The sequence below is a fragment of the Lissotriton vulgaris genome, unplaced genomic scaffold (genome assembly GCF_964263255.1).
Source record: "Lissotriton vulgaris unplaced genomic scaffold, aLisVul1.2 SCAFFOLD_352, whole genome shotgun sequence".
Taxonomy (NCBI): Eukaryota; Metazoa; Chordata; class Amphibia; order Caudata; family Salamandridae; genus Lissotriton; species Lissotriton vulgaris.
The window spans coordinates 205635-230031 of record NW_028245114.1 but is presented as its reverse complement, the minus strand read 5'-3'; the positions used below and the strand labels follow the sequence as shown (position 1 = coordinate 230031).

The window sequence follows — 24397 nt, the reverse complement described above, 5'->3', positions numbered from 1 at the left end:
TGCTCTTCTGAAATAAAAAACCTCCACAGAGCCATCAGACCTAAAAGATTAACAACGCATCTCGCTACTTCCCTTCCCACCCAAATTCCTAGAAAAAAACAATCAACACTCAACTGAGCAATGCTCTCGAAAGCAACAACCTCCTGGATCCCTCGCAATCGCGATTCTTTGCCAACCACAGCTCGGAAACTGCCCTCACAGCATCCACAGACGACATCAGAACCCTCATGGACAAGGACAAAACTGCTGCCCTCATCCTTCTCGACCTCTCCACAGCACCATATCGTGCTACACCCTCCTCCATGGCCTCCACCAGATGGGCATCCAAAGAAATGCCCAGAAATGCATCGCCTCCTTTCTCACAGGCAGAAACCAAAGCATCCGACTCCTCAGCTCCAAAGGACATCACCTGTGGAGTCCCCCAAGGTTTCTCTCTTAGCCACATTCTCTTCAACACCTACATGCCCCCCTGAACACCCCGGTCAAATCTCATAACATGAAGATCCTGTCCTCTGCGGATGACACACAACTCATCCTGTTTGTTTCCTTCAACCGACCAACACAAAAGCCAACTTCCACAGGTGATGACCAGCGTCGCCAGTTGGATGCAGAGCAAATACCTCAAACATAAGACCAAAAAAACTGAAGCACCCATCTTTGGGAGCATCGCATCCCCCTGGGACCACACCTGGTGGCCCACTGCACTAAGCCCCGCTCCAGAGTCCACACAACAAGTCACAATCTAGGCATTATTCACAACAGCAATTAATGCATCAAACACAGGTGAGCGCCGTCTCCTCACGATGCTTGGATGTCATCCACACGCTGAAGAAAAACCTCAAACGGCTCCCCACAGTCACCAGAAGAAACATCACCCAGGAACTCATCACCAGCCGCCAGGACTACGGCAGCACCATCCATGGAGGAAGCATCGCCCAACTCCAAAACGGAAAACAGGCAACAAAGGACACGTCTGCCAGGCTCGTTCTCGAGCTTTAAGATGGACTCACATGACCCACCACCTCTCAGCACTGCACTGGTCCCCGTCTGCAAACACTGCCTTTCAAGCTCACACTTACAAAGCCATCCACAACGAGGGCCCAGCCTACCTCAACCAGAGAGTGAACTTCAGGCAGCTTCGCTCCTCCTCCCTCCACCTCGCCCACCAGCCTCGAATCAGCAGAAGCAGCAGTGGCGGCCAATGAATGAATGAATGAATGAATTTGTTATTTGTACCGCGCATTATGGAACTTAACTCAATTAAGGGCATCAAGGCGCCTTAAGATGGAGAGGTATCAAAGTCATACATTACCAGGTCAACGGTTCAAGAAGAATGAAACAGGGCTCAAAATGAATGGTCTAATACGCTAACGAGAACAGCCAAGTTTTAATGAGTTTACGAAAAACCGTTTTTGAGGGCTGGTTGGCGATTTTCTGGGGGGAGTGAATTCCAATCCTTCTCCCAACTTGCCCCCAAATGCTGGAACGACCTCCCCCTACCTCTTTAATCACCACCAACACTACTGGAGTTCAGAAAGAGGCTGAAAACCTGCTCTTCAACCAATAGCAACCACCTTTAAACAGAAAGGAAATAATGCAGGTGCAAACTCTTTCACCAGCATCTCTTCGCTAACTGGGCAGACTTGTGGCGGCTTCTATTAAAGCGATACTGTTAGATTCTCTCCACGATCATCAGCTGTAATGGTTAAAAATAAAGTATTTGAAAAGGGAACTCTCTTAAGAAGACTCCACTCAAGAAGGAATGTCTTGGGGCTCGACCATTTGGAATCATAGAACCATCGACCCATGACAGTTACAGGATCAGATCTTGTAGAATCAGATGCTGCGGGGAGAGGTGGGGAGTAGTGGGGGTCGTGGTGCTCAGCACTCAAATGGCCAAACAGTCATGGAGGGAGGTGTCAATGCACATAAACAGTTACAGCTTCTTGCAAGTGCCTTTGCAACCACAGTGTCACAAAACAAGGCGGGCTGTGCGGTCTTCCAATGAATGTACAATCTTACAGCAGCTAAACACATCCATCTTTCAGGGCGCGTAATATCCAAACCCTCGGCGGCGTAAACAGCAAAAACCCACAAGTGCTTTGTTCCAATAGCAGCAGCATCACCTGCATTACAGTGGAAGGTGGGTCTTCAGGCATCCAAATCACTAACGCAACTTGAGTGACGTCCACAGGCTTCTCATGAACTGAATCCCTGAGGCGGTTTCTGCAGATCGACCTATTCGATCCTCAGATAGATCAATTCTACAGCTGGAGACCAGATCTGCAGGATCCAGTTCAGTTCCTGGTCAATGGTCCATCCTTGGACTGGTCAACGGGCCATCCTTGGACTGGTCAATGAGCCATCCTTGGACTGGTCAACGGGTCATCCTTGGACAGGTCAACGGGCCATCCTTGGAATGGTCAACAGGGCATCCTTGGAATAGTCAACGGGTCATCCTTGGACTGCTCAATGGGCCATCTTTGGTCTGGTCAACGGATCATCCTTGGTCTGGTCAATCGGCCATCCTTGGACTGGTCAATAGGTCATCCTTGGATTGGTCAAGGGGCCATCCTTGTACTGGTCTACGGGTCACCCTTTGGCTGGTCAACGGGCCATCCTTGGAATGGTCAATGGACTATCCTTGGGCTGTCCAACTGGTAATCCTTGGACTGGTCAACAGGCCATCCTTGGACTGGTCAACGGGTCATCCTGGGACTGGTCAATGGGCCTTCCTTGGGCTGGTCAACGAGCCATCCTTGGACTGGTCAGCGGGCCATCCTTGGGCTGGTCAATGGGCCATCCTTGGGCTGGTCAACGGGCCATCCTTGGGCTGGTCAACGGGCCATCTTTGGGCTGGTCAACGGGCCATCCTTGTACTGGTCAACGGGCCATCCTTGCATCTTTCCTTCTTTTATTGAAATATTCGATGCGTAGTTCAGATTCGCAGACAAAAAGTGGAGCATAGTTCTTGTTACTCCATAATGGAGGACTCTGCTTTGTTTCCCTTCACTTCTGGCACTGTCCATAGACCTTCCAGTTCTTTTTCTCTGTCATTCGCTGTCCACAGACCCTCCAGTTCTTTTCTGTCATTCAACGTCCAGAGACCTTCCAGTCCTTCTTCTTTGTTGTTATCGCTTTTGTTAAATCCTTGGGTCGCCCACAAGCTGGTCTTGTGAGGTGGTCTTCAGATGATAGCTTGGAAACATTCTGGCAAAGATGAACTCTTCCAGGACTTTCAGCTTTCTCTGCTAACCACATCAGTCCTCACAGGCCGAGGGACTTCTTCAGATCACAAGACTCTTAATCCCGTTTGGGTGATTGTCCCTGTAGTTCTAAATGTCTTAGCTTCTTTGGTAGACCACAGTAAGTCTTCTCAGAGCATTGGTGGTCACCAATCTGCAGTTTCAGCAGGGCATGAGTGTTATGACCATATCTTCGTAGGTCAATGGGCCACATGCATCAAGCATTTTTCCCCTTGCAAATGGGCCGATTTACGTGGGCAAAGAGGCCTTCTCTGATCCATCAAAGGCTTTGAATTCGCAAAGTAGGTAATCGCAATTTTTTGCGATTACCTAAATTACGAATACTTTTAGGGGAATTGCAATTTGCGATTCCCTAAAGGCGTTGAATCAAGCTGTGCATTTAGGAAATGCTAATTACCATCCACTTCAATTTGTGCATTCTTTGAAATATGCACAAAAGTGCATTTTTCAAAGTGACATGTGACGCACACACATAGCCTTCGGGCATGTATGTGCGCCACATGTGCCCACTTACCTTTTTGGGGGGGTGCATCAGAGGGGCCTTAGGTCCCCCTGGCACCCTTGGAATTGCATTCACAATTTGCGATTACCAGTTTGGTAATCGCAATTTGCGAATGCATTCCCATTCATTCCCATAGGGCCATAGGAATGAATGGAGTGACATTACCTAATAGTGATTCGCAATTTGCAAATCGCTATTAGGTAATATTTAAGAACCACAATTTATTTTGCGATTCCTACTTGCATAAGGATTTGCAATTCCAAAATAGCAATTCCATAAAAATCGCTATTTAGGAATCGCAAACCCTTATGTTGATGCATGCGGCAGAATATTCTTTAGTTGCAGGTTACTGAAAGGTATTTAACAGTCTGGCCCTCCTGCGGATGGAGCGAGGTCGGAGGACAGCCCTATATCTGCCGACTGCTCTAGAGTGTCAACATGCAGGATGCTTGATTGATAACTGGCGGCTCACACCGCACTACTGGTTCTTAATGGGATTTAAACAAACACGTCAGAGCCTCTGATCTTGCCATAAAATGCAGAGCTTGCGAGCTATGGTAGCAAAGGGAAGTCCTGGTTTTATTTAAGACACAGAGGCTACGTTTCATCACTGGCATTTTTTCCTTCCTCACCCTTAACGTTTGTAAATTCACTAATAAGATTCTTATTTTCCACTTTTTCTAACCCAGTGTCCCCATCAGACACTTCTCAAGAAGTCCACAATCAATGCCGTGGCGCATTCACAGACAGAGGCTTTACTGAGGGGCAATGCGGTCATCCGCATAGCTGAAAAGGCCCAGATCATTGCACTTTTTAGGTCTCGCTGAGCCAGCACATGCGCTGCTCTGCGAGAAATTTAGTAAACAGGCTTTTAAAAGTGCTACCAGAGGCTTTTCCTGGCCTAAAGCTTGCATTCGCGAGCGCGTGCACGCGCGCAGTTGCCATCTGCCTTTCTTTCATGGCTCATTAAGCCTTACAGCGCGTGGGCCTCGATCTGCCTCTCTGTCTTGTACGGTACCATGTTTTTTTTATTTCTCACTCCCGGGCTTGTTTAAACTTCTGTGCAGACTAATGCGAAGTTGCCTCCGGTTTCGCATCTTCTTACCAACAATCAAAGTTTGAAAGGTGGCTGATTGCTTTTTGCGTGTTTGCTTGAAGGAATCATCTTTCCACCGCCTCTGCAGTAAGCTCAGAAGGGGTCTCCTAAAACCTCCGTCGGCGGTGTGCGGGCTGAACTTCTGAAGGTGTAAACATCGATGGTATTTCATTTAGGAAGGTGAAGGGAATGGAAACGCTGGACCCATAGAGTCTCTGCTGGCTGTGCTGGCGGAATCATTGAGAGGAAGACGGAAGTGGTCGTATGTCTTTAGTTTTAAATGATAAAATTAAAAACAAGCCTTTGACAGTCAGCTTGTCGCTTCATTTAAAAGCAATGCAGCCTGGAGCACTAATACTTGTGCAACCGAATCACGTAAATATTGCATGATAATGTTCCTTCTTGGGGTAGTGCGGAGACCATTAGTGTTCCAGGATAAAATGCGTATATTATGCATTATACTGAAACTGAGTTACCAGAACCAGGGGCCAATACTGCCAATCTATGAATACTGAATTGTACATATTCATAACTTTCCCCTCCAAGAACTGTTTTAAAGGACATTTAAGAGGACAATTTTTGCTTTTTCCCCGCCCCCTACCACCCCTCCCCCCCCAGACCCCCCACCCGTGGGAAACCCCTACTCTATCTATCTGGATAACCAGAGAGATAGCACCCTGCTATGAACCCCCGCCACCATCGAAAAGTACCAAAATTTGGAGGGAAGACCTAAAGAGAATCAAAAGGTGGGAAAGAGAATCATGAATAAATATAATATTATTTCCCAGTTTGAGAAGAACCTTTTGACAGGAGATAGAAGTTTTTTTTTTTTTTTTTTAATTTTTCCTCCTTTCCTTTCTTCTTACCCCCATTTTTTTTTTTTTTTTCTCTTTATCTTTTTTTTCCCTCCTTTTTTTTTTTTTTTTTTTTACACGTATGCTTTTCACTGTGTACTATATACCTCCCATAGTATTATATTATTGTATATTATTTTTGTATTTAGAGTGTTTAGTCTCCTTATCTCAATACAAGGAATAGAAACTTAAACCCTTTACAAGATAATCTAAGCAAGCCTCAAAGACTCGACTGAGATCAGACAAGGGAAATAAAAAAGTAACTAGTATATACAGAGAAGCAGATAGTATAGGAAAGTAGACCGAAACTACTTAGGAGACTCCGACCTTCTATCCATACTTAAGAGGAATTCATCTGCGGCCTGCACTGATCTTATATTGTGCATTGTGTTTTTATACATTACTCTTAGTGCCGCAGGGAAGACCAGCTGGGCTACGGCCCCCTGACTCCTGAACGCTTCCAACCTCTTACCCAGCTCCCACTGCCTATCCAGCGTTATCCTAGACAGGTCTGATCTGATCTGAAAGTTGAACCCCTTAGCATTAACCACCTTCTGTTTCAGTGCTGTATTCAGAATGGTTTCTTTAAGAGAGTAGGTAAGAAAGTTGACCAAAACTTTTCTGGGTTTGGTTCTCTGAGGATTCTTTCGAAAAGGCTCTCTATGAATGCGCTGGATATCCAGAGCTATTTCTTGCTCAGAGAAGTCCAGTCTTAACGCTTCTTTTAACAGGGAAACCACAAATTGTTTGATGTCAGAGCCCTCTTTCTCCTCGGGAATATTCAGAATTCGTAGATTGTTCCTCCGAGCGTGATTTTCCAAAGTCTCCATCCTATCGGACAAACTCTGGTTTTCCTGTCTGAGGTTTGTTAGTTCAGTTTTGGTGGCGTTCAGGTTAATATTTACTTCCGTGACAGAATCTTCAAGTGTTTCCGTTCTAGTGGTAAGATCCCCTAGCTTACTGTCCAGTGATTGACAGTAACATCGGATATCGGCTTGATTGGATGCGGAAGTCTCAAACCCCTTTTTAATATCTGCCGCCAGAGATGTAAACATTGTCTGGAAAGAGGCCTGCAGTGTGGACACGAGATCACTATTCAAGGCCTGGGTGGTATCCTGGAAAGAGCTAGGATCTTCCTGGTTCCTAGTAGAGGCCTTAGAGCCTGTTTCTTGAAGGATTGACTGCAGGCTTAGCCCTGCTGCTATGCTCGGAGGGGCAAGCGGTAGTGGTGGAGCTAAGGGATTGAACAGAACCAATGAAGACACAGAAGGCACTGAAGGTATAGCCTGCTCCAAATTAGAAGACATCTGACAATCGACTAGCCCCACTTGACTAACCTCTCCTAATGTAGGGGAGAGAAGTTGATCGTCGTTGGTTTCCATGCCCTTATCAGTGTTATTATGGATAACCATATTGCTGTTTGTAAGGGTGTTTGTACTCGCTGCACCCTCCAAATCCTCCATATCCGCAGTAGGGGAACCTAACACCAATTTAGCAGCTCTCCGAATTTCAAAAGCAGTATCACCTTCGTTTCCTAACCGCAGTACTTGGGGAACCACTTTAAAGTAGGAACGCAGTGAGGGGGTTATTTTGGAGGTAGAGACCAAGGTCTTTGATTTAGTTTTGGCTATTTTGGCTGTTTTAGGGGTAAATGAACGCTTTGCCTTAACCTGACCTGTTAAGTAGGTTGATAGTTTTTTATTCTCAATTCCAGCTGTATTCGTGACAGTAACAGTGTCAGCGTCAGCGTCAATAACAGCATCAAGTCCCTTTAACCCTGGACCCCTCACACCATCAATTGTGCAGTCCAAATCCTCAACATCAATAATAGTGGTGGCTGTAATAACTTCAGAGGCGGGGGGAGACACACTTGGCAGAGATTGAAATGCAAAATCTGCTCTGTAAGAACAAATGGATAGACTTTGGGGTCATTACTTCACAAACTTCACACATTAGGGGGGTGGCCATTCTTTTTAAAAAATCTATCAAGGCAAGGCTAATTTCTAAACAGGTAGACCCTTATGGTAGATGGGCAATAGCCTCTGTTATTGCTTTGGGCTCAGCATTCACGATAGTAGGGTATTATGGCCCTAACCAGGACGATCCATCTGTTTTAACCACACTTTTTTCTCACTTGTACCTATTCCCAGAACCTGTTATTTTGGCTGGCGATTATAACATAGTATTGGACCCAGTATTGGACAAGTCACCCTCCAATAGGGCTAAATCCCTATCCAAAACTAGGATGTATTTATTAAATAACATGAAAGCATTGAATTACATTGATATTTGGAGGAAACTCCATGGGTCTCAAAGGGGGGTGACATTTAAGAACTTTAAATTTCACCACCAGTCTCGGATAGATTTTATATTGATTAGCCATATTTTAGTTAAACAGGTAAAATCAATCTCTCATTTACCTTTTCATCTTTCTGACCACACTGCCATCCTTCTGGAGCTTGACGCTGTTTCTAGGCCCTCTTTAAGAAATTGGTCTTTTGATAGATCAATTCTAGCCTCATCCAATATGGTAGAAGCATTAATACAGGAATCTAAGTCCTTTTGGGTGATTAATCAGGGGACTGCCTCACCCGGGATCACCTGGGATGCCTTTAAAGCCACGCTAAGGGGTTATTTAACCAACTTATCCTCATATAAAAATAAGACCTACAGGGATGCAGTAGCCTCGCTTGAATTAGAGATTGCAGGCCTTCAAGAAGAGATCGATCTAAATCTAGGGTCCCCACTAGTGGAGCTGCAAGATAAATTAAAGGTCTTGAAAGGAGATCTCTCCTCAGTTCTAAATGCTCGGGTCTTAGAGAGATGGGAGGCTAGTAAGTTGGCCCACTTTGAATATGGGGAAGGTGCCGGGAAGCTCCTGGCCTGGAAGGCTAAGACAGATAGGGTCCGAAATAATGTTAGTTCCATTTGTAAAGATGGAGTTCTATTTTCTACAGATGAGGAAATCAGTGGAGCTTTTAAAAGTTTCTTTACGGATATATATCAAGAGGATAAGAGGGTACAACCTAGTCAAGCAAGGGACTGGCTAACTGGTATATCTCTACCATCCTTAAATTCAGAACAAAGGGTTTTCTTAAACCGCCCTTTTACACAGGAGGAAGTAAACCTTGCCATCTCTAAAAGTAAAAAAAATAAAGCTGCAGGTCCCGATGGGCTACCTTCTGAAATATATAAATTGTTGTCCCCTATAATTCTTGCCCATCTAACAGACCTCTTTAACAGTATCTTAGTCGATGGTGCCTTACCTCCTGCATCCTGGGATAGGGCCTCTATAACCTTGATTTTAAAACCCGGTAAACCCACAACTAGCTGTGGGTCATACAGGCCGATCTCAATTCTTTGTACAGATTATAAACTCTTTACATCGGTCCTCGCAAACAGATTGGGGGAAGTTGCAAACAACATCTTACATGCCAATCAGAAGGGATTTGTAAAAGGAAGGCAACTCTATGAATTGACTTACGACCTTATTGGAGCAATAGACATGGCCACATCAGCATCTTTACCTTTAGCAGTCTTTACCCTTGATGCAACAAAAGCTTTTGATAGGGTAAACTGGGTTTACCTAGAGGAAGTGTTGAGTAAATTTAACTTAGGTGATAACTTTAGGCGAGCTATTAAGTTACTATATAAAAGCCCTTCTGCCTCACTACTTGTTAACGGTGAACTTACTGAGCCATTTAACATCTCGCGTGGAACTCGTCAGGGGTGTCCTCTCTCACCACTCTTGTTTGACTTATATATTGAACCTTTTGCTCAGTTAATTCGGGATAACCTTAATATAAAACCTTTTATTTTTGAAGGATGGGAAAAGAAAGTAGCATTGTATGCGGATGATGTTCTTATTTTTTCATCCGAGCTGAACTCGTCCTTTCCTACCGTTATATCTATAGCGGAAGAATTCGGGGCTATATCCGGATACGAAGTCAATGCATCCAAAACTGATATCATGGTTTGGAATCATCCTGTACCGACTGTAGGAGTACAGCCCAGCTCTACCCTCAGATATCTTGGGTTAAACATCTACACTGATATCAATAAGATTGTCCCCCTAAACTTTGCGGAAGTAGCTAAGGCGGCTCGAAGATCGATGAGATTATGGTCTGCTCTCCCTATCTCTCTAATAGGCAGGTCTAACCTCGTCAAAATGTCCATTTTGCCCAAGATCACATACCTATTCAATACAATCCCTCTTTTTTTTGATTCATCCTTGATTGCCAAACTTCAAACTGAAATAAACAGATTTATATGGAACAGTCATACGCCTAGACTATCTTGGAAGAAGATTAGACGTCGTCGAGAAAAAGGAGGTCTTGCAGCACCAGACTTGCAACTCTATGGCTGGGCCTTCCAACTCTCACATACCAGGATGCTCTTAAAGACCCCTAATAATGCTGGATGTGGGAAGCTATTTTCAGCACTTTTAAGGGGGGAAAAAATCGGGCTGACGAATTTTCTATTAAAATTTGGCGACCCTAAATATTTCAAGAAGGTCAAACTAAAGGTTTTAAGGGACCTGGCTAGAACATGGGCTAGTCTAAGACGAACACTCAAATTGGATTACTATTCTAGTAGGGTCCCCCTTTGGGACTCCCCAGGTACACCGTCTTGGCTCTTAGATAGTTTAGCTCTCCCAATTAGGGCAGCCGGACTTTCATCATGGGGGGATCTATTTGTTGAAGGAACTTTACTCACATGGGAGACGTTGAGCCTAACTATAGGAACTCGTTTTTCACGATTTAAATATCTCCAAATGCAGAGTTGGTCACAGGCCTATAGCCAAGGAAGGGGTAGGTTTAAAATAGGTATCGAGAGTAATTTACTAACCCACCTGATGGATAAACCACCTTTTAAAAAAGAAATTACATTTTGGTACAATCTTATTCTAGACGAGACTGATGGCGAGTTTCTGTTACCCCTTTCGCTTTGGAAAACCTTTATATCTGACATTGACGTGGAGGGCCTATGGATAAAATCATTTAGGATTTTGGGTGAGATCGTTAAACCATCTTGGCTCCGTCGCAACCATCTGTTTACTCTGCATAGGGTGTATTACTCTCCATTACGTCTATCAAAGTTCCTCAATAATGATCAAGTGGCATGCCCTAGATGTGGCTTGGTAGCAGCATCAGATATTCATATGTTTTTTGAGTGTCCGTTTATATCCTTATTTTGGAATGAAATCTGTGCTTCTCTCTCGTTAGCAATAGGCTCGCATGTTAACCCTAGTCCCATGCTAATTTTCTTTGGCATTATACCAGAGCTAGACGGCATGTGTAAAAAATTGGTTTTCTATAGCTGCCTGCTAGCCAGAAGAGAAATATGCAGACGGTGGAAAGATAAGACACCCCCTCTCTTTACCGATTGGCGTGCAGCAATGCTACAGATGTCTAAATTAGACATGGCTAGGGAAGGTAACCAACACAAGAGAAGATTTTGGCTGCTTTTGAATTGGTAATGGGGTTTTTTTTTTTTTTTTTTTTTTCCCCATGTCCTATGATTTCGCTGCCTGTGGGGTCGTTTAATCGATCCTCGCCTTTTATACATACCCAACTAGGGCGACATCGGTCACAATCTGGGTTGTATTGAGCAGTACGCTAGTCCAGTTGGTACCATTATTCGATCATTGAGGTGTTGATGCTTGGCACTGCGGGATACCCCGGTAGGATCCAAGAAAGTCCCCCTCAGTTAATCTGGGTCAGTGTCTCAGTAATCCCCTCTAAACTGATCGTTATTGTTTGGTTTCCAAGGGCAAATATGAGGACACAAAAAAAAAAAAAAAAAAAAAAAAAGCAATGCAGCCTCCCTCGTTAGCGAATGCTTTTTTGCTGATGGCGTTTACGCATTGCATTCAAGTTGAACCACGTCACGTTTCCCACTTCGTTTGCAGAGAAGCTACCACACAGCACTGGCACTCTAACCCAGGTACTGTACTCATACATGCCACACACATCTCAGCCACTAAATGCATACAATCACAAGTCTGATCATAAACGCAGCACTCCCTACACATCAAAGTAACTCGATAGAAGGGCGTCATATATCTCACACACACAGAGGTCTGCTTGTTGGCAACGGGCCAAGCACTAAAAGAAGAGTTACACAGGTGCTGTGATATTACACTTACATGTGACTGTGTTCATTAGAAATGTCAAACAAACAACACACAAACTCAAGGTTCAGATGAGCAAGGGGGTTGTCACAACACTGCCACCTGAGGCACCGGTCTGTGAACCTGGACTGTAACTATAAATACCGAAATACTTAAGATTGTAAAGTGTTTTTGCTTCCTTTTCAAGATAGCTCTGTCCTTTACTAGGTCAGTAAGCAACCCTTTGCCTCGTTTGTCCTTGATAAGCAGATGCTTGCTCTAAAAAATGTACAAAAACAGCACTTAAAATCTGAATAGACAAGCATTGGCATAGCCAATAGGTCTCGCCTCTGGGACCTTATAAGTATTTAGTTGTGCTGCACAATATCCTTGGTGCAACAACATTAACTGTTGCATGGCTAAGCACTTATAAGGTCCCAAAGGCGAGACCTATTGGCTATGCCAATGCTTGTTTATTTTTGTCAATCCTTCGAGTCCCTTCTCAGTGGACTGAACCTACCCTTTATTTGCAGTTCTGCGTCCTTGTGAAACAGCGATGAGGTCTCTTCCTGGAGTTTATACCCTCTGGAGCGCACCTCATGGGGCTCCACTTAATTCGGTTTAAGAGTGGTGTGAGATACGAGTAAATAGTGAGAAACTCTGTTATTAACCATGGCGTCGACATATGTTTAATATTCAATATCTGTGTAACAGAGAAGACTCCGGCCTTGCTCCCTCTTCTCTGCTCCCTAAAGTCTGATGTTCTGCGCTGGTTTCTGCTCGCTGTGCAGAGATACTGGACCCCTGGGGGCAGAGGGCAGACGGCCTGCAGTCCTCACATACCTGGGCGGTGACAATAAGATAGATAAAGGGTAGAGTGGACGGTTACATCAACCTGTCGAAGGACACAGGAGTTATGTGAAATGTAGCTGTGCTTATTCTTTGTTCATGTGGCTCCTGGGAATGCAGTAGTGAGAGTGGAGAATGGATAATATTCGCCTCTGTGTCTTTAATAAAATGAAGACTTTCCTCGGCTACCCTAGCTCATATAGCTGTTGTGCTGCTTCATGAAAGCATCCCTCATTTACAGAAGAACCCGGACTGATCTTATGGCTGTCGACGGAACTTCTGGCCAAGTGAAGATTATCTTTCAGAGGCGGATACCGGTCACAGGAAGGTGCACCCCCTCTTTACCTTCACCGAGGAGACCCAGACCCTGACCAGCAGTTGTGATAGTGGAGATCCAAACAACATCTAGAGGGAAGGATCCGACATCGACTATGGTTCTCCTCTAGACATGAACGATAACCGACCATCTGCTGCTGCCTGCTCACCATTAACCCAGACCCTGGCCAGCAGTTGTGATAGTGGAGATCCAAACAACATCTAGAGGCAAGGCTACGACATCCACTAAGGTTCTCCTGTAGACATGAACGTTGACCCATCGCCTTCCTCTGCCTGCTCACCATGACCCAGACACTCTCCAGCAGCTGTGATAGTGGCGACCCAAACAACATCGAAAGGCAAGGCTACGACATCCACTAAGGTTCTCCTCTAGACATGAACGATAACCGATCATCTGCTACTGCCTGCTCACCATGACCCAGACCCTGGCCAGCAGCTGTGATAGTGGCGACCCAAACAACATTGAAAGGCAAGGATAAGACATCGACTAAGGTCCCTCTGTAGACATGAACGATTACCCACCATCTACCGCTGCCTGCTCACCATGATCCAGACCCTGACCAGCAGCTTTGATAGTGGAGACCCAAACAACATATAAAGGCAAGGATAAGACATCGACTAAGGTTCTCCTGTAGACATGAACGTTGACCCATCGCCTTCCGCTGCCTGCTCACCATGACCCAGACACTCTCCAGCAGCTGTGATAGTGGCGACCCAAACAACATCGAAAGGCAAGGATAAGACATCGACTAAGGTCCCTCTATAGACATGAACGATTACCCACCATCTGCCGCTGCCTGCTCACCATGACCCAGACCCTGACCAGAAGTTGTGATAGTGGAGACCCAAACAACATCTAAAGGCAAGGGTACGACATCGACTAAGGTTCTCCTGTAGCCATGAACGATAACTAATCCCCTTCCGGTGCCTGCTCACCATGATCCTCTGCGGAGTGACGCCAATAGTGCTTGCGATGTCCTTGCGTTTGTCACCGTCCGGGTAGTGGTCCTCCTGGAAGGCTCGCTCCAGCTCCTGCAACTGCTCTGGAAGGAAGAGGGGGACACTCAGACAAGACCCCTGGCGATATGAGGTCCTGAGAGGAGAAATATCCAATAATCTTGGAAAAGATCACAATGAAATCAACGAGCAGTAAATCCATGGAAGGCAAAAAATAGAAAGAATGCGGGATATGGAAGAGTGGAAAGAAGACAAGGTAGGGTCAGGAGTATGAAGAGAGAGCACATGGAAGCAGAACAGGGGAGTCGAGAGTCAGTGCATGTGCGCGAGTACCTGCTTGAGAATGTGTGCAAACATTTGTGTACATTTGCATTTACATGTGACATGTCTCCATGTGTGTGTGTGTGTACATGCATGGATGTGTTTGTCCGTGCTTTTGTCTGTACATGTGAGCGTGCCTGTGGGCATAGGTGCCTTTGTGTGTGTGTGTATGTCCCACTGTGTGTGTGTGTGTGCACGCGTGTACATGCAGGTGTGTCTCCAAAGGCTATTCATTCAGGGTGGGAGGGGTGGTCCCTTTATGTGAGGTAATGTAAAACCCCTCTAAAAGCCCCCCAAAATATATTTCTTTAAACTTTAAGCCCTGGTTGTCCATAGGAGGCTTCTCATGATCCAGGTCAGACTTGCAGGAGAGCCCCACAGGATGTATTAACATACTGTGAATCTACATGCGAGTTGCACCTAGTGGTTGATTATCTTCATAAACTCTGCATTGATACGGCCCCGTGTGTGGAACATATCCATCTTTAACTAATCAGGGTTTTACCCACAATCAATTGTCAACGGCATTGACCAAAGTGCATGTCCGTGTTTTGTAGGACACTTCTGCAGGAAGCAAACCTAGTGAAGGACCCCTCTGTCTAGGAGAGTGCACGTAATATAAGACTACGCTGACCAGGAAATGACTGGTGAACAGACCTAGTCTACGACCTTGCAGCTTAGGAGACGGCTAAAGAGAGTAAAGCTAGCCTACGATCACGCAGCCTAGGAGACAACTGCTGCCCAGACGTAGTCTACAACCATGCTGTCTAGGAGACAACTTGTGGGCGGACCTAGTCTATGACCACGCTGCCTAGGAGAAGGCTGAAAAAAGAGGACCTACTCCAAGGCTACGTGTTCTATGAAACAAATGGTGAGCAGACCCGGTTGCCTAGGAGATGCCTGAAGTTCCACTACGACCCCGCGGCCTAGGAGACCGCGGGTGAGCAGACGTAGTCTACAGCCACGCTGTCTAGGAGACAACTGGTGAGCGGACCTAGTCTACAACCTTGCTGCCTAGGAGACGGCTGAAGAGAGTGAACCTTCTGTAAGACTATGCTGTCCAGGAGATGACTGGTGAGCAGACCTAGCCTACAACCATGCAGCCTAGGAGAAGGTCGAAGAGAGCGGACGTACTGTAAGACTACGCGGTCTAGGAGACGTCTCTAGAGAGTTGACCTAGAGGTTCTGGAGTGATGCTCCTGGAAGGTGACATTGTATTAGGCTCACACCACATCCAGTGAAAATGTATCGCTGGCACCAGTGAATCCAGAGCTGCATGAGATCTGAAGAGAAGAAGGGGTTCGGCAGGAGCTTCAGTGCATGATGACCCTGTAATACGGTTACATTGAGTTTGCAAGGGACACGAGCCCTGGGGCGTGGCCTCATCTCAATGCATTGCTCCATTCACCATGCATCACGCTGCCATTGGGGTTGATACTTATGGGGCCATTTTGTGTGGGACGTGCTCTAGTCGTTTTGAGGGATTCCGCATAAAGATGTGCGCTGCATGCTCATGGGTGTCTGGTTTGGACACTGGGGTATGAGACCGGCTGTCATCGCTGGTGCTTATCTGTTCAGGTAAAGAGCTGCCGGGAGAGGTCCTCGAGTGACGGTCACAGCTCCAACTAAAGAGAAAATCAAATGATGAATCTGTGCGGAGATCCAATAACTGAGCAGAAGAACATGAAAACATGACTTTATTGCGCATTTCTATTTGATGGTGCTCTTCAAGGGGTGCAGTGACGAGGCGCCAGAGGAGGGGACTGAGGCTGGACGTCAAGCTGTCGGCCTCACGGCAAAGCATCATCTGTGGATCTGTGGGGTGTGAATCCCACATCTCCAGACTAAAACCGCAGTGGGCCGCTGAATGGGTGAGATGACCAAGGTTCAGGGTGGACTGTTCCCATAAGGAGCAGGGTCAGTACTGATTTGCATTAGGTGGTACGTGGCGGCTGATTTACAGATGGCATAGAGGCCCTTCATTGCAACAGCGAAGGAACGCAAGGTCTGCACGCCCAATTTTGAGCCGAGCAGTCTGCAAGTTTTATATTGATGGAGTGAAATGTACTGCATCCGACTGTCAACCCGTCCCTCATCGCCAGATATATCCTGGTATGGAAGAGCAGAAACAAAAAGAAAAACGACTGCCACACCATGGGAGAAAAATCCCATTGAGTGGGTGGGGGGGGGGGGGAGATCATTCATTTTTTTATTTATTAAAAACAAACTTCTACTTTGGGAGTTTGTTTTTGAAAAATATCAAACTTTTGGCTAAGTTTGACGTCCAGCTGCCGTGTTTGACAGAGCCGCCTATCAAACTTTTCCTACATGGGCAGAATTTTTTGCTTGTTCGTGCTTTCAAAATGGGTGTTTGCAAGATATTTCCCCCCGAGCACGCAAAAAGTGTTCGCGAACAGGAAAAAAGCATTGCGAACGGGTGGAACAAGCAATTCCGGGTGTTCGCGAAACTCTGCGTGCTCGCAGAGATTTTACCATTTCGCTGAGCTTTGCGTAGCGCGACTACGTAAATTCCGCCCACCCCTAGTTATAATGAGTTCTTACAGCTCAGGAGCTTTCCTTCCTATCTTGGGGTCTTATCTCTTGCTTTTAGGACTCTTTGTTTCATGTTTGTTTAACTTACTTTTGTTTCACTTGCTTCAATTGTAGCTTCTACTTTTCTTTTTGTAGAGCTATTGTTTGTATTTTTATGGAATTGGATTTCAGTGGGAGGTTTGGCCTGCACAGGTATTTCCATATTTCTTTCATGTTATCCACTCTTTGCAACATTGGGAATCCAATTCCAAGATACTTGTTGTTTGTCAGGAGTTTGTGGGGGGGGGGGGGTGTTGGTGTCCACTGTATGGCCCCACTCCTACTACCTGCCTTTGTTCTTTTCCCCTGCAGTGCCCCCACAGGGTTGCACATGGTGTAAAAGGAGAGGCTATGAAGTCTGTTTTCTCTCTCTGTCTTTTGGCAGTGGACTCTCTGTTCTTGGAGGCCGCCTTAAGGTCCTACGTTGTAACGCATGCTCACCGCACCACTGTATGGGGTCCATGTCCACAACACCTTGTGCTCTCCACTGTTCTACCTCCAGCACACCAGCGTCCCCTCTCCAGCGCGTGCTGGGCTCTCCTCTGCTGTGGACCCTCCGCCACATGGTTTCCCCTGGCTGTGGCTCAGGATTCATTACGTCCTCGGGCAAACCACATGAAAGTCCACTCAGTTATTTCCACAGAGGAAACAAGTCACGCAGCAATTGGAAAATTGGTGGCCCTGTTTTGGTTAGACTCAACTTCAAGGTTTTAGCAAAATGATGCTTTTTTAAAGTATAGTTCCCTGAACATGACTTTATTTCTTGTTTCTAACGGTATTCATTTGTTTCCATGTGGTGGAGCTGAGCTCCGCCTACATCTGGCACTGGAGGGGAGTCGTATCTGGGCTGCAACATTGTTCATATTTGTGACCAACTAACTCGGTCCGATTTGGTGGACATTTGCCAAACGCTTCCTGGAGAATGGACTATTTCTCCAATTTATGGAGAGCCAAATGAAAGCCGACTGAGAGCCGATCGAGGCCTGACCTAGAGCTGACCGAGAGCCAACCAAGAGCTGACCGAGAGCCAACCAGGAGCTGACCGAGAGCCAACCAAGAACTGACGAGGGACGACCAAGAGCTGACTGAGAGCGAAACCAAGAGCTGACCGAGAGCCAACCAAGAGCTGACCGAGAGCGAAACCAAGAGCTGACCGAGAGCCAACCAAGAGCTGACCGAGAGCCAACCAAGAGCTGACCGAGAGCGAAACCAAGAGCTGACCGAGAGCCAACCAAGAGCTGACCGAGGGCCAACCAAGAGCTGACCGAGAGCCAACCAAGAGCTGACCGAGAGCCAACCAAGAGCTGACCGAGAGCCAACCAAGAGCTGACCGAGAGCCAATCAAGAGCTGACCGAGGGCCAACCAAGAGCTGACCGAGAGCCAACCAAGAGCTGACCAAGAGCTGACCGAGAGCCAACCAAGAGCTGACCGAGAGCCAACCAGGAGCTGACCGAGAGCCAACCAAGAACTGACGAGGGACGACCAAGAGCTGACTGAGAGCGAAACCAAGAGCTGACCGAGAGCCAACCAAGAGCTGACCGAGAGCGAAACCAAGAGCTGACCGAGAGCCAACCAAGAGCTGACCGAGAGCCAACCAAGAGCTGACCGAGAGCGAAACCAAGAGCTGACCAAGAGCCAACCAAGAGCTGACCGAGGGCCAACCAAGAGCTGACCGAGAGCCAACCAAGAGCTGACCGAGAGCCAACCAAGAGCTGACCGAGAGCCAACCAAGAGCTGACCGAGAGCCAATCAAGAGCTGACCGAGGGCCAACCAAGAGCTGACCGAGAGCCAACCAAGAGCTGACCGAGAGCCAACCAAGAGCTGACCGAGAGCCAACCAAGAGCTGACCGAGAGCCAACCAAGAGCTGACCGAGAGCCAATCAAGAGCTGACCGAGGGCCAACCAAGAGCTGACCGAGAGCCAACCAAGAGCTGACCGAGAGCCAACCAAGAACTGACGAGGGCCAACCAAGAGCTGACCGAGAGCCAACCAAGAACTGACCGAGAGCCAACCAAGAGCTGACCAAGAGCTGACCGAGAGCCAACCAAGAGCTGACCGAGAGCCAACCAAGAGCTGACCGAGAGCTGACCAGGAGCCGACCGAGAGCCAACCAGGAGCTGACCGAGAGCCAACCAAGAGCTGACCGAGAGCCAACCAAGAGCTGACCGAGAGCCAACCAAGAGCTGACCGAGAGCCAACCAAGAGCTGACCGAGAGCCAACCACGAGCTGACCAAGAGCCAACCAAGAGCTGACCGAGAGCCAACCAAGAGCTGACCGAGAGCCAACCAAGAGCTGACCAAGAGCTGACCGAGAGCCAACCAAGAGCTGACCGAGAGCCAACCAAGAGCTGACCGAGAGCCAACCAAGAGCTGACCGAGAGCCAACCAAGAGCTGACCGAGAGCTGACCGAGAGCCAACCAAGAGCTGACCGAGAGCCAACCAAGAGCTGACCGAGAGCCAACCAAGAGCTGACCGAGAGCCAACCACGAGCTGACCAAGAGCCAACCAAGAGCTGACCGAGAGCCAACCAAGAGCTGACCGAGAGCCAACCAAGAGCTGACCAAGAGCTGACCGAGAGCCAACCAAGAGCTGACCGAGAGCCAACCAAGAGCTGACCGAGAGCCAACCAAGAGCTGACCGAGAGCCAACCAAGAGCTGACGAGGGCCGACCAAGAGCTGATTGAGAGCCAACCAGGAGCTGACCGAGGGCCGACCAAGAGCTGACCGAGAGCCAATTAAGAACTGACCGAGAGCCAACCACGAGCTGACTGAGAGCCAACCAAGAACTGACGAGGGCAGACGAAGGGGGCAAACAAGAGATGACCAAGAGCGACCAATGGCCGACTTAGAGCCGATTGAGAGCCAAACCAAGAGCTGACTGAGGGCCAACCAAGAGCTGACCGAGAGCCAACCACGAGCTGACCGAGAGCCAACCAGGAGCTGACCGAGAGCCAACCAGGAGCTGACCGAGAGCCAACCAGAAGCTGACCGAGAGCCAACCAAGAGCTGACCAAGAGCCAACCAATAGCTGATCGAGAGCCAACCAAGAGCTGACGAGGGCCGACCAAGAGCTGATTGAGAGCCAACCAAGAGCTGACCGAGAGCCAACCAAGAGCTGACCGAGAGCCGACCAAGAGCTGACCGAGAGCTGACCGAGAGCTGACCGAGAGCTGACCGAGAGCTGACGAGGGCCGACCAAGAGCTGATTGAGAGCCAACCAAGAGCTGACCGAGAGCCAACCAAAAGCTGACCGAGAGCCAACCAAGAGCTGACCGAGAGCCAACCAAGAGCTAACCGAGAGCCAACCAAGAGCTGACCGAGAGCTGACCGAGAGCTGACCGAGAGCTGACCGAGAGCTGACGAGGGCCGACCAAGAGCTGATTGAGAGCCAACCAAGAGCTGACCGAGAGCCAACCAAGAGCTGACCGAGAGCCAACCAAGAGCTGACCGAGAGCCAACCAAGAGCTGACCGAGAGCTGACCAAGAGCTGACCGAGAGCCAACCACGAGCTGACCAAGAGCCAACCAAGAGCTGACTGAGGGCCAACTAAGAGCTGACCGAGGGCCAAACCAAGAGCTGACTGAGGGCCAACCAAGAGCTGACCGAGGGCCAAACCAAGAGCTGACTGAGGGCCAACCCCGAGCTGACCGAGAACCAACCAAGAGCTGACCGAGAGCCAACCAAGAACTGACCGAGAGCCAACCAAGAGCTGACCGAGAGCCAACCAAGAGCTGACCGAGAGCCAACCAAGAGCTGACTGAGGGCCAACCAAGAGCTGACCGAGGGCCAAACCAAGAACTGACTGAGGGCCAACCAAGAGCTGACTGAGGGCCAAACCAAGAGCTGACTGTGGGCCAACCAGGAGCTGACCGAGAGCCAACCACGAGCTGACTGAGGGCCAACCAGGAGCTGACCGAGAGCCAACCACGAGCTGACCAAGAGCCAACCAAGAGCTGACCGAGAGCCAACCAAGAGCTGACCGAGAGCCAACCAAGAGCTGACCGAGAGCTGACCAAGAGCTGACCGAGAGCCAACCAAGAGCTGACCGAGAGCTGACCAAGAGCTGACCGAGAGCCAACCACGAGCTGACCAAGAGCCAACCAAGAGATGACCAAGAGCCAACCAAGAGATGACCGAGAGCCAACCAAGAGCTGACCGAGAGCCAACCAAGAGCTGACCAAGAGCTGACCAAGAGCTGACCGAGAGCCAACCACGAGCTGACCAAGAGCCAACCAAGAGCTGACTGAGAGCCAACCAAGAGCTGACCGAGAGCCAACCAAGAGCTGACCGAGAGCTGACCAAGAGCTGACCGAGGGCCAAACCAAGAGCTGACCGAGAGCCAACCAAGAGCTGACCGAGAGCCAACCAAGAGATGACCGAGAGCCGACCAAGAGCTGACCGAGAGCCAACCAAGAGCTGACCGAGAGCCAACCACGAGCTGACCAAGAGCCAACCAAGAGCTGACCGAGAGCCAACCAAGAGCTGACCGAGAGCCAACCAAGAGCTGACCGAGAGCTGACCGAGAGCCAACCAAGAGCTGACCGAGAGCCAACCAAGAGCTGACCGAGAGCCAACCAAGAGCTGACCGAGAGCCAACCAAGAGCTGACCGAGAGCCAACCACGAGCTGACCGAGAGCCAACCAAGAGCTGACGAGGGCCGACCAAGAGCTGATTGAGAGCCAACCAAGAGCTGACCGAGAGCCAACCAAGAGCTGTCCGAGAGCCAACCAAGAGCTGACCGAGGGCCAAACCAAGAGCTGACTGAGGGCCAACCAAGAGCTGACCGAGGGCCAAACCAAGAGCTGACTGAGGGCCAACCAAGAGCTGACCGAGAGCCAACCAGGAGCTGACCGAGAGCCAACCAAGAGCTGACCGAGAGCTGACCGAGGGCCGACCAAGAGCTGACCGAGGGCCGACCAAGAGCTGACCGAGAGCCAACCAAGAGCTGACCGAGGGCCGACCAAGAGCTGACCGAGAGCCAACCAAGAGCTGACGCGGGCCGACCAAGAGCTGATTGAGAGCCAACCAAGAGCTGACCGAGAGCCAACCAAGAGCTGACCGAGAGCCAACCAAGAGCTGACCGAGAGCCAACCAAGGGGACAAACAAGGGCTAACCAAGAGATGACCGAGGGCCAACCAAGGGGTAAAAGAAGGGACGACCAAGAGCTGATCAAAGGCTCATCAAGAACTGACCAAGGGACAATCAGGAACAGGCCAGAAGCCATGCACCATCCACTCTTCTGAACAGCCTCGTTTGCACTTGAAGAATTACTAGAACAACCCTCACACGTCTTGTCCTTGCCCGATCCTGTCCTTGCCCTACAGCTCTGCTCATAGTCTGTGCTCACGGGTGAAGCCTCTGCTAGAGGTTTTAATCAGTATCGCCGGCATCACATGTTCCGCCACGTGTCCGAGATGCCTACTTGCCCTCATGCTCCCGCACCCACCACAGAAGGTCCGCAAAACCCTTCAATGTTCACCTGAAGCTCCACTCCAAACCCTACATCCGTCAGTCCTCACAGGTCACCATTCTGCACACAGAGTCTCAGAAGCTTCACACTTCCTTCTCCTTGGAAAAGAGAAAAGAGTAAAAATGGTAGAAATGATGGCAAGAAGGTGTCTTCCACTTCCACTGCTTCCTGGTCAAAAAGCAATGCTGCAGTGACAATCATTAACCAAACAACAACTTCTTAGCAGATCTAGGAACCCCTCCTAAAAGAAAACCAGAAAGAAAGGAGAGACAAGGAAAAGCAGAGTGAGGAAAGGTCTGAGAACATCACACCACAAACCCTGCAAGTCCCAGGTCTGCCCCACCTACCAGCGCTGTAGAGGGTCCGAGACTTTTTCTTCACTGGCGCCGACAGCCCCATCTCATCAGGGATTTCCCGCTTCTTTTCAGCCTTGGTGCCAGAATGGCTGCTGGCGTCGTACATGAAGGACGAGAGCCGCAGTGGAGCTCGCCCGGTGGTGCTGGCAGCGGCACAGCGCGCAGAGCGTCGTGGCACGTTTCCAGGATCTATCTTTAGGTTAACGGGATGGAACTGCGGCATGCCAAAAACGTCTCCAGAAGCAGACGAGTGGCCTCCCACCTTGTCGTGGTGCAGCTCGGAGCCATCAAACTCATCGTCCTCATCGATGTAGTAGGGAAGCTTCTGATCCTGCTGGTCAGGGGCCTCCTTGGAGAAGCCGCAGTCAGTGGCGGTGGTGGATGCTCGTGGGATGGTGCTGATTCGGGTGAAGAATCCAGACTCGGAGTTGCAGACGGTGACAAAATTCAGTTGGCAGTCCTCGGGCACGCCGGAGGGTGCCATCAAGGTCTCTCCAGGATTAGCCTCGGTCACCTGCACGAGACAGTAATCCCCTGGTTGTGAGGCCAGCATCCCGCTCTGGTCCAAGCCATCGCTTCCTTCCAGGAGGTCTGAGGAGTCATCCTCGATGATGACCGTGCGGAACTCCGGGACGACTCTTGTGCCGGAAGTGGCGGATGAAAGATCCAGGTCGGAGCCCAGGTCTGAGGCACCATCGCTCTGCTCCCCAGCCATGTTCAGCTCCAGGTGCTCGGTGCAGAGCAGGGATGGCTTCGGAAAGCACTCTCTCTCCTCACTGTCCTCGCCTTCTTCTTCTTCTCCATCATGAACTTCGTCTCCACGCTCCACCATCCCCAATCTCACTGCAAAGAAAGAACAAAACATGGCTTATTCCTCTCAGACAGGACATCTTAAGCAAGTCCAGCAGAGCAGACTCCTAGCATTGGAAGAGCGGGTGCTGGGGGTCAGGACTCAGGAGGGGTGACACTGGGTGGTGAAGGTGCCTCTGTAGAGCTGTATACAAGAGCAGGACAGGCGGAGACAGCTCTGGTGGCAGCCCCTTAGAGTGTCAGTGGTATCGGGATAGTTCTGGAGTGCAAGGTTACAGCTACAGGCTGCTTCGAGGCGCTGCCTACAAGTGAGAACCAACTCAACTGGAGACGGAACTAAAAAGGGAAGCTTATTTGCCTCAATTCCAGGCTGCCTTCACTTACTCTGCTGAAGCCCTTGAAGTGAGATCAGGGTGCGTGGGGCCGGAGGTCAGTGAGTGTGTTGCTGCGGGCTCGGCTGGGCAGTGTCGAGATCAGAGTGCCGTGGGGTCGGAGGTCAGTGAGTGTGCTGCTGTGGGCTCGGCTGGGCAGTGTCGCGATCAGGGTGCCGTGGGGCCGGAGGTCAGTGATTGTGCTGCTGGGGGCTCGGCTGGGCAGTGTCGAGATCAGAGTGCCGTGGGGCTGGAGGTCAGTGAGTGTGCTGCTGTGGGCTCGGCTGGGCAGTGTCGAGATCAGAGTGCCGTGGGGCCAGAGGTCAGTGAGTGTGCTGCTGTGGGCTCGGCTGGGCAGTCTCGAGATCAGAGTGCCGTGGGGCCGGAGGTCAGTGAGTGTGCTGCTGTGGGCTCGGCTGGGCAGTGTCGAGATCAGAGTGCCGTGGGGCTGGAGGTCAGTGAGTGTGCTGCTGTGGGCTCGGCTGGGCAGTGTCGAGATCA

The 24397-nt window shown here is 49.1% G+C and overlaps 1 protein-coding gene across 1 annotated transcript in view; it reads right to left on the bottom strand.

Annotated features, from left to right (window-relative positions):
* The window catches only part of NOBOX (NOBOX oogenesis homeobox), a 215408-nt gene that overhangs the window by 54688 nt on the left and 136323 nt on the right, over positions 1-24397 (bottom strand). Inside the window, exons 2-3 of the mRNA XM_086949011.1 lie at positions 22707-23558; positions 13952-14058 (exon numbers count right to left, since the gene is read on the bottom strand). Coding sequence (XP_086805137.1) covers positions 13952-14058; positions 22707-23558 — 959 coding nt within the window. The remainder of the gene's footprint in view (positions 1-13951; positions 14059-22706; positions 23559-24397) is intronic.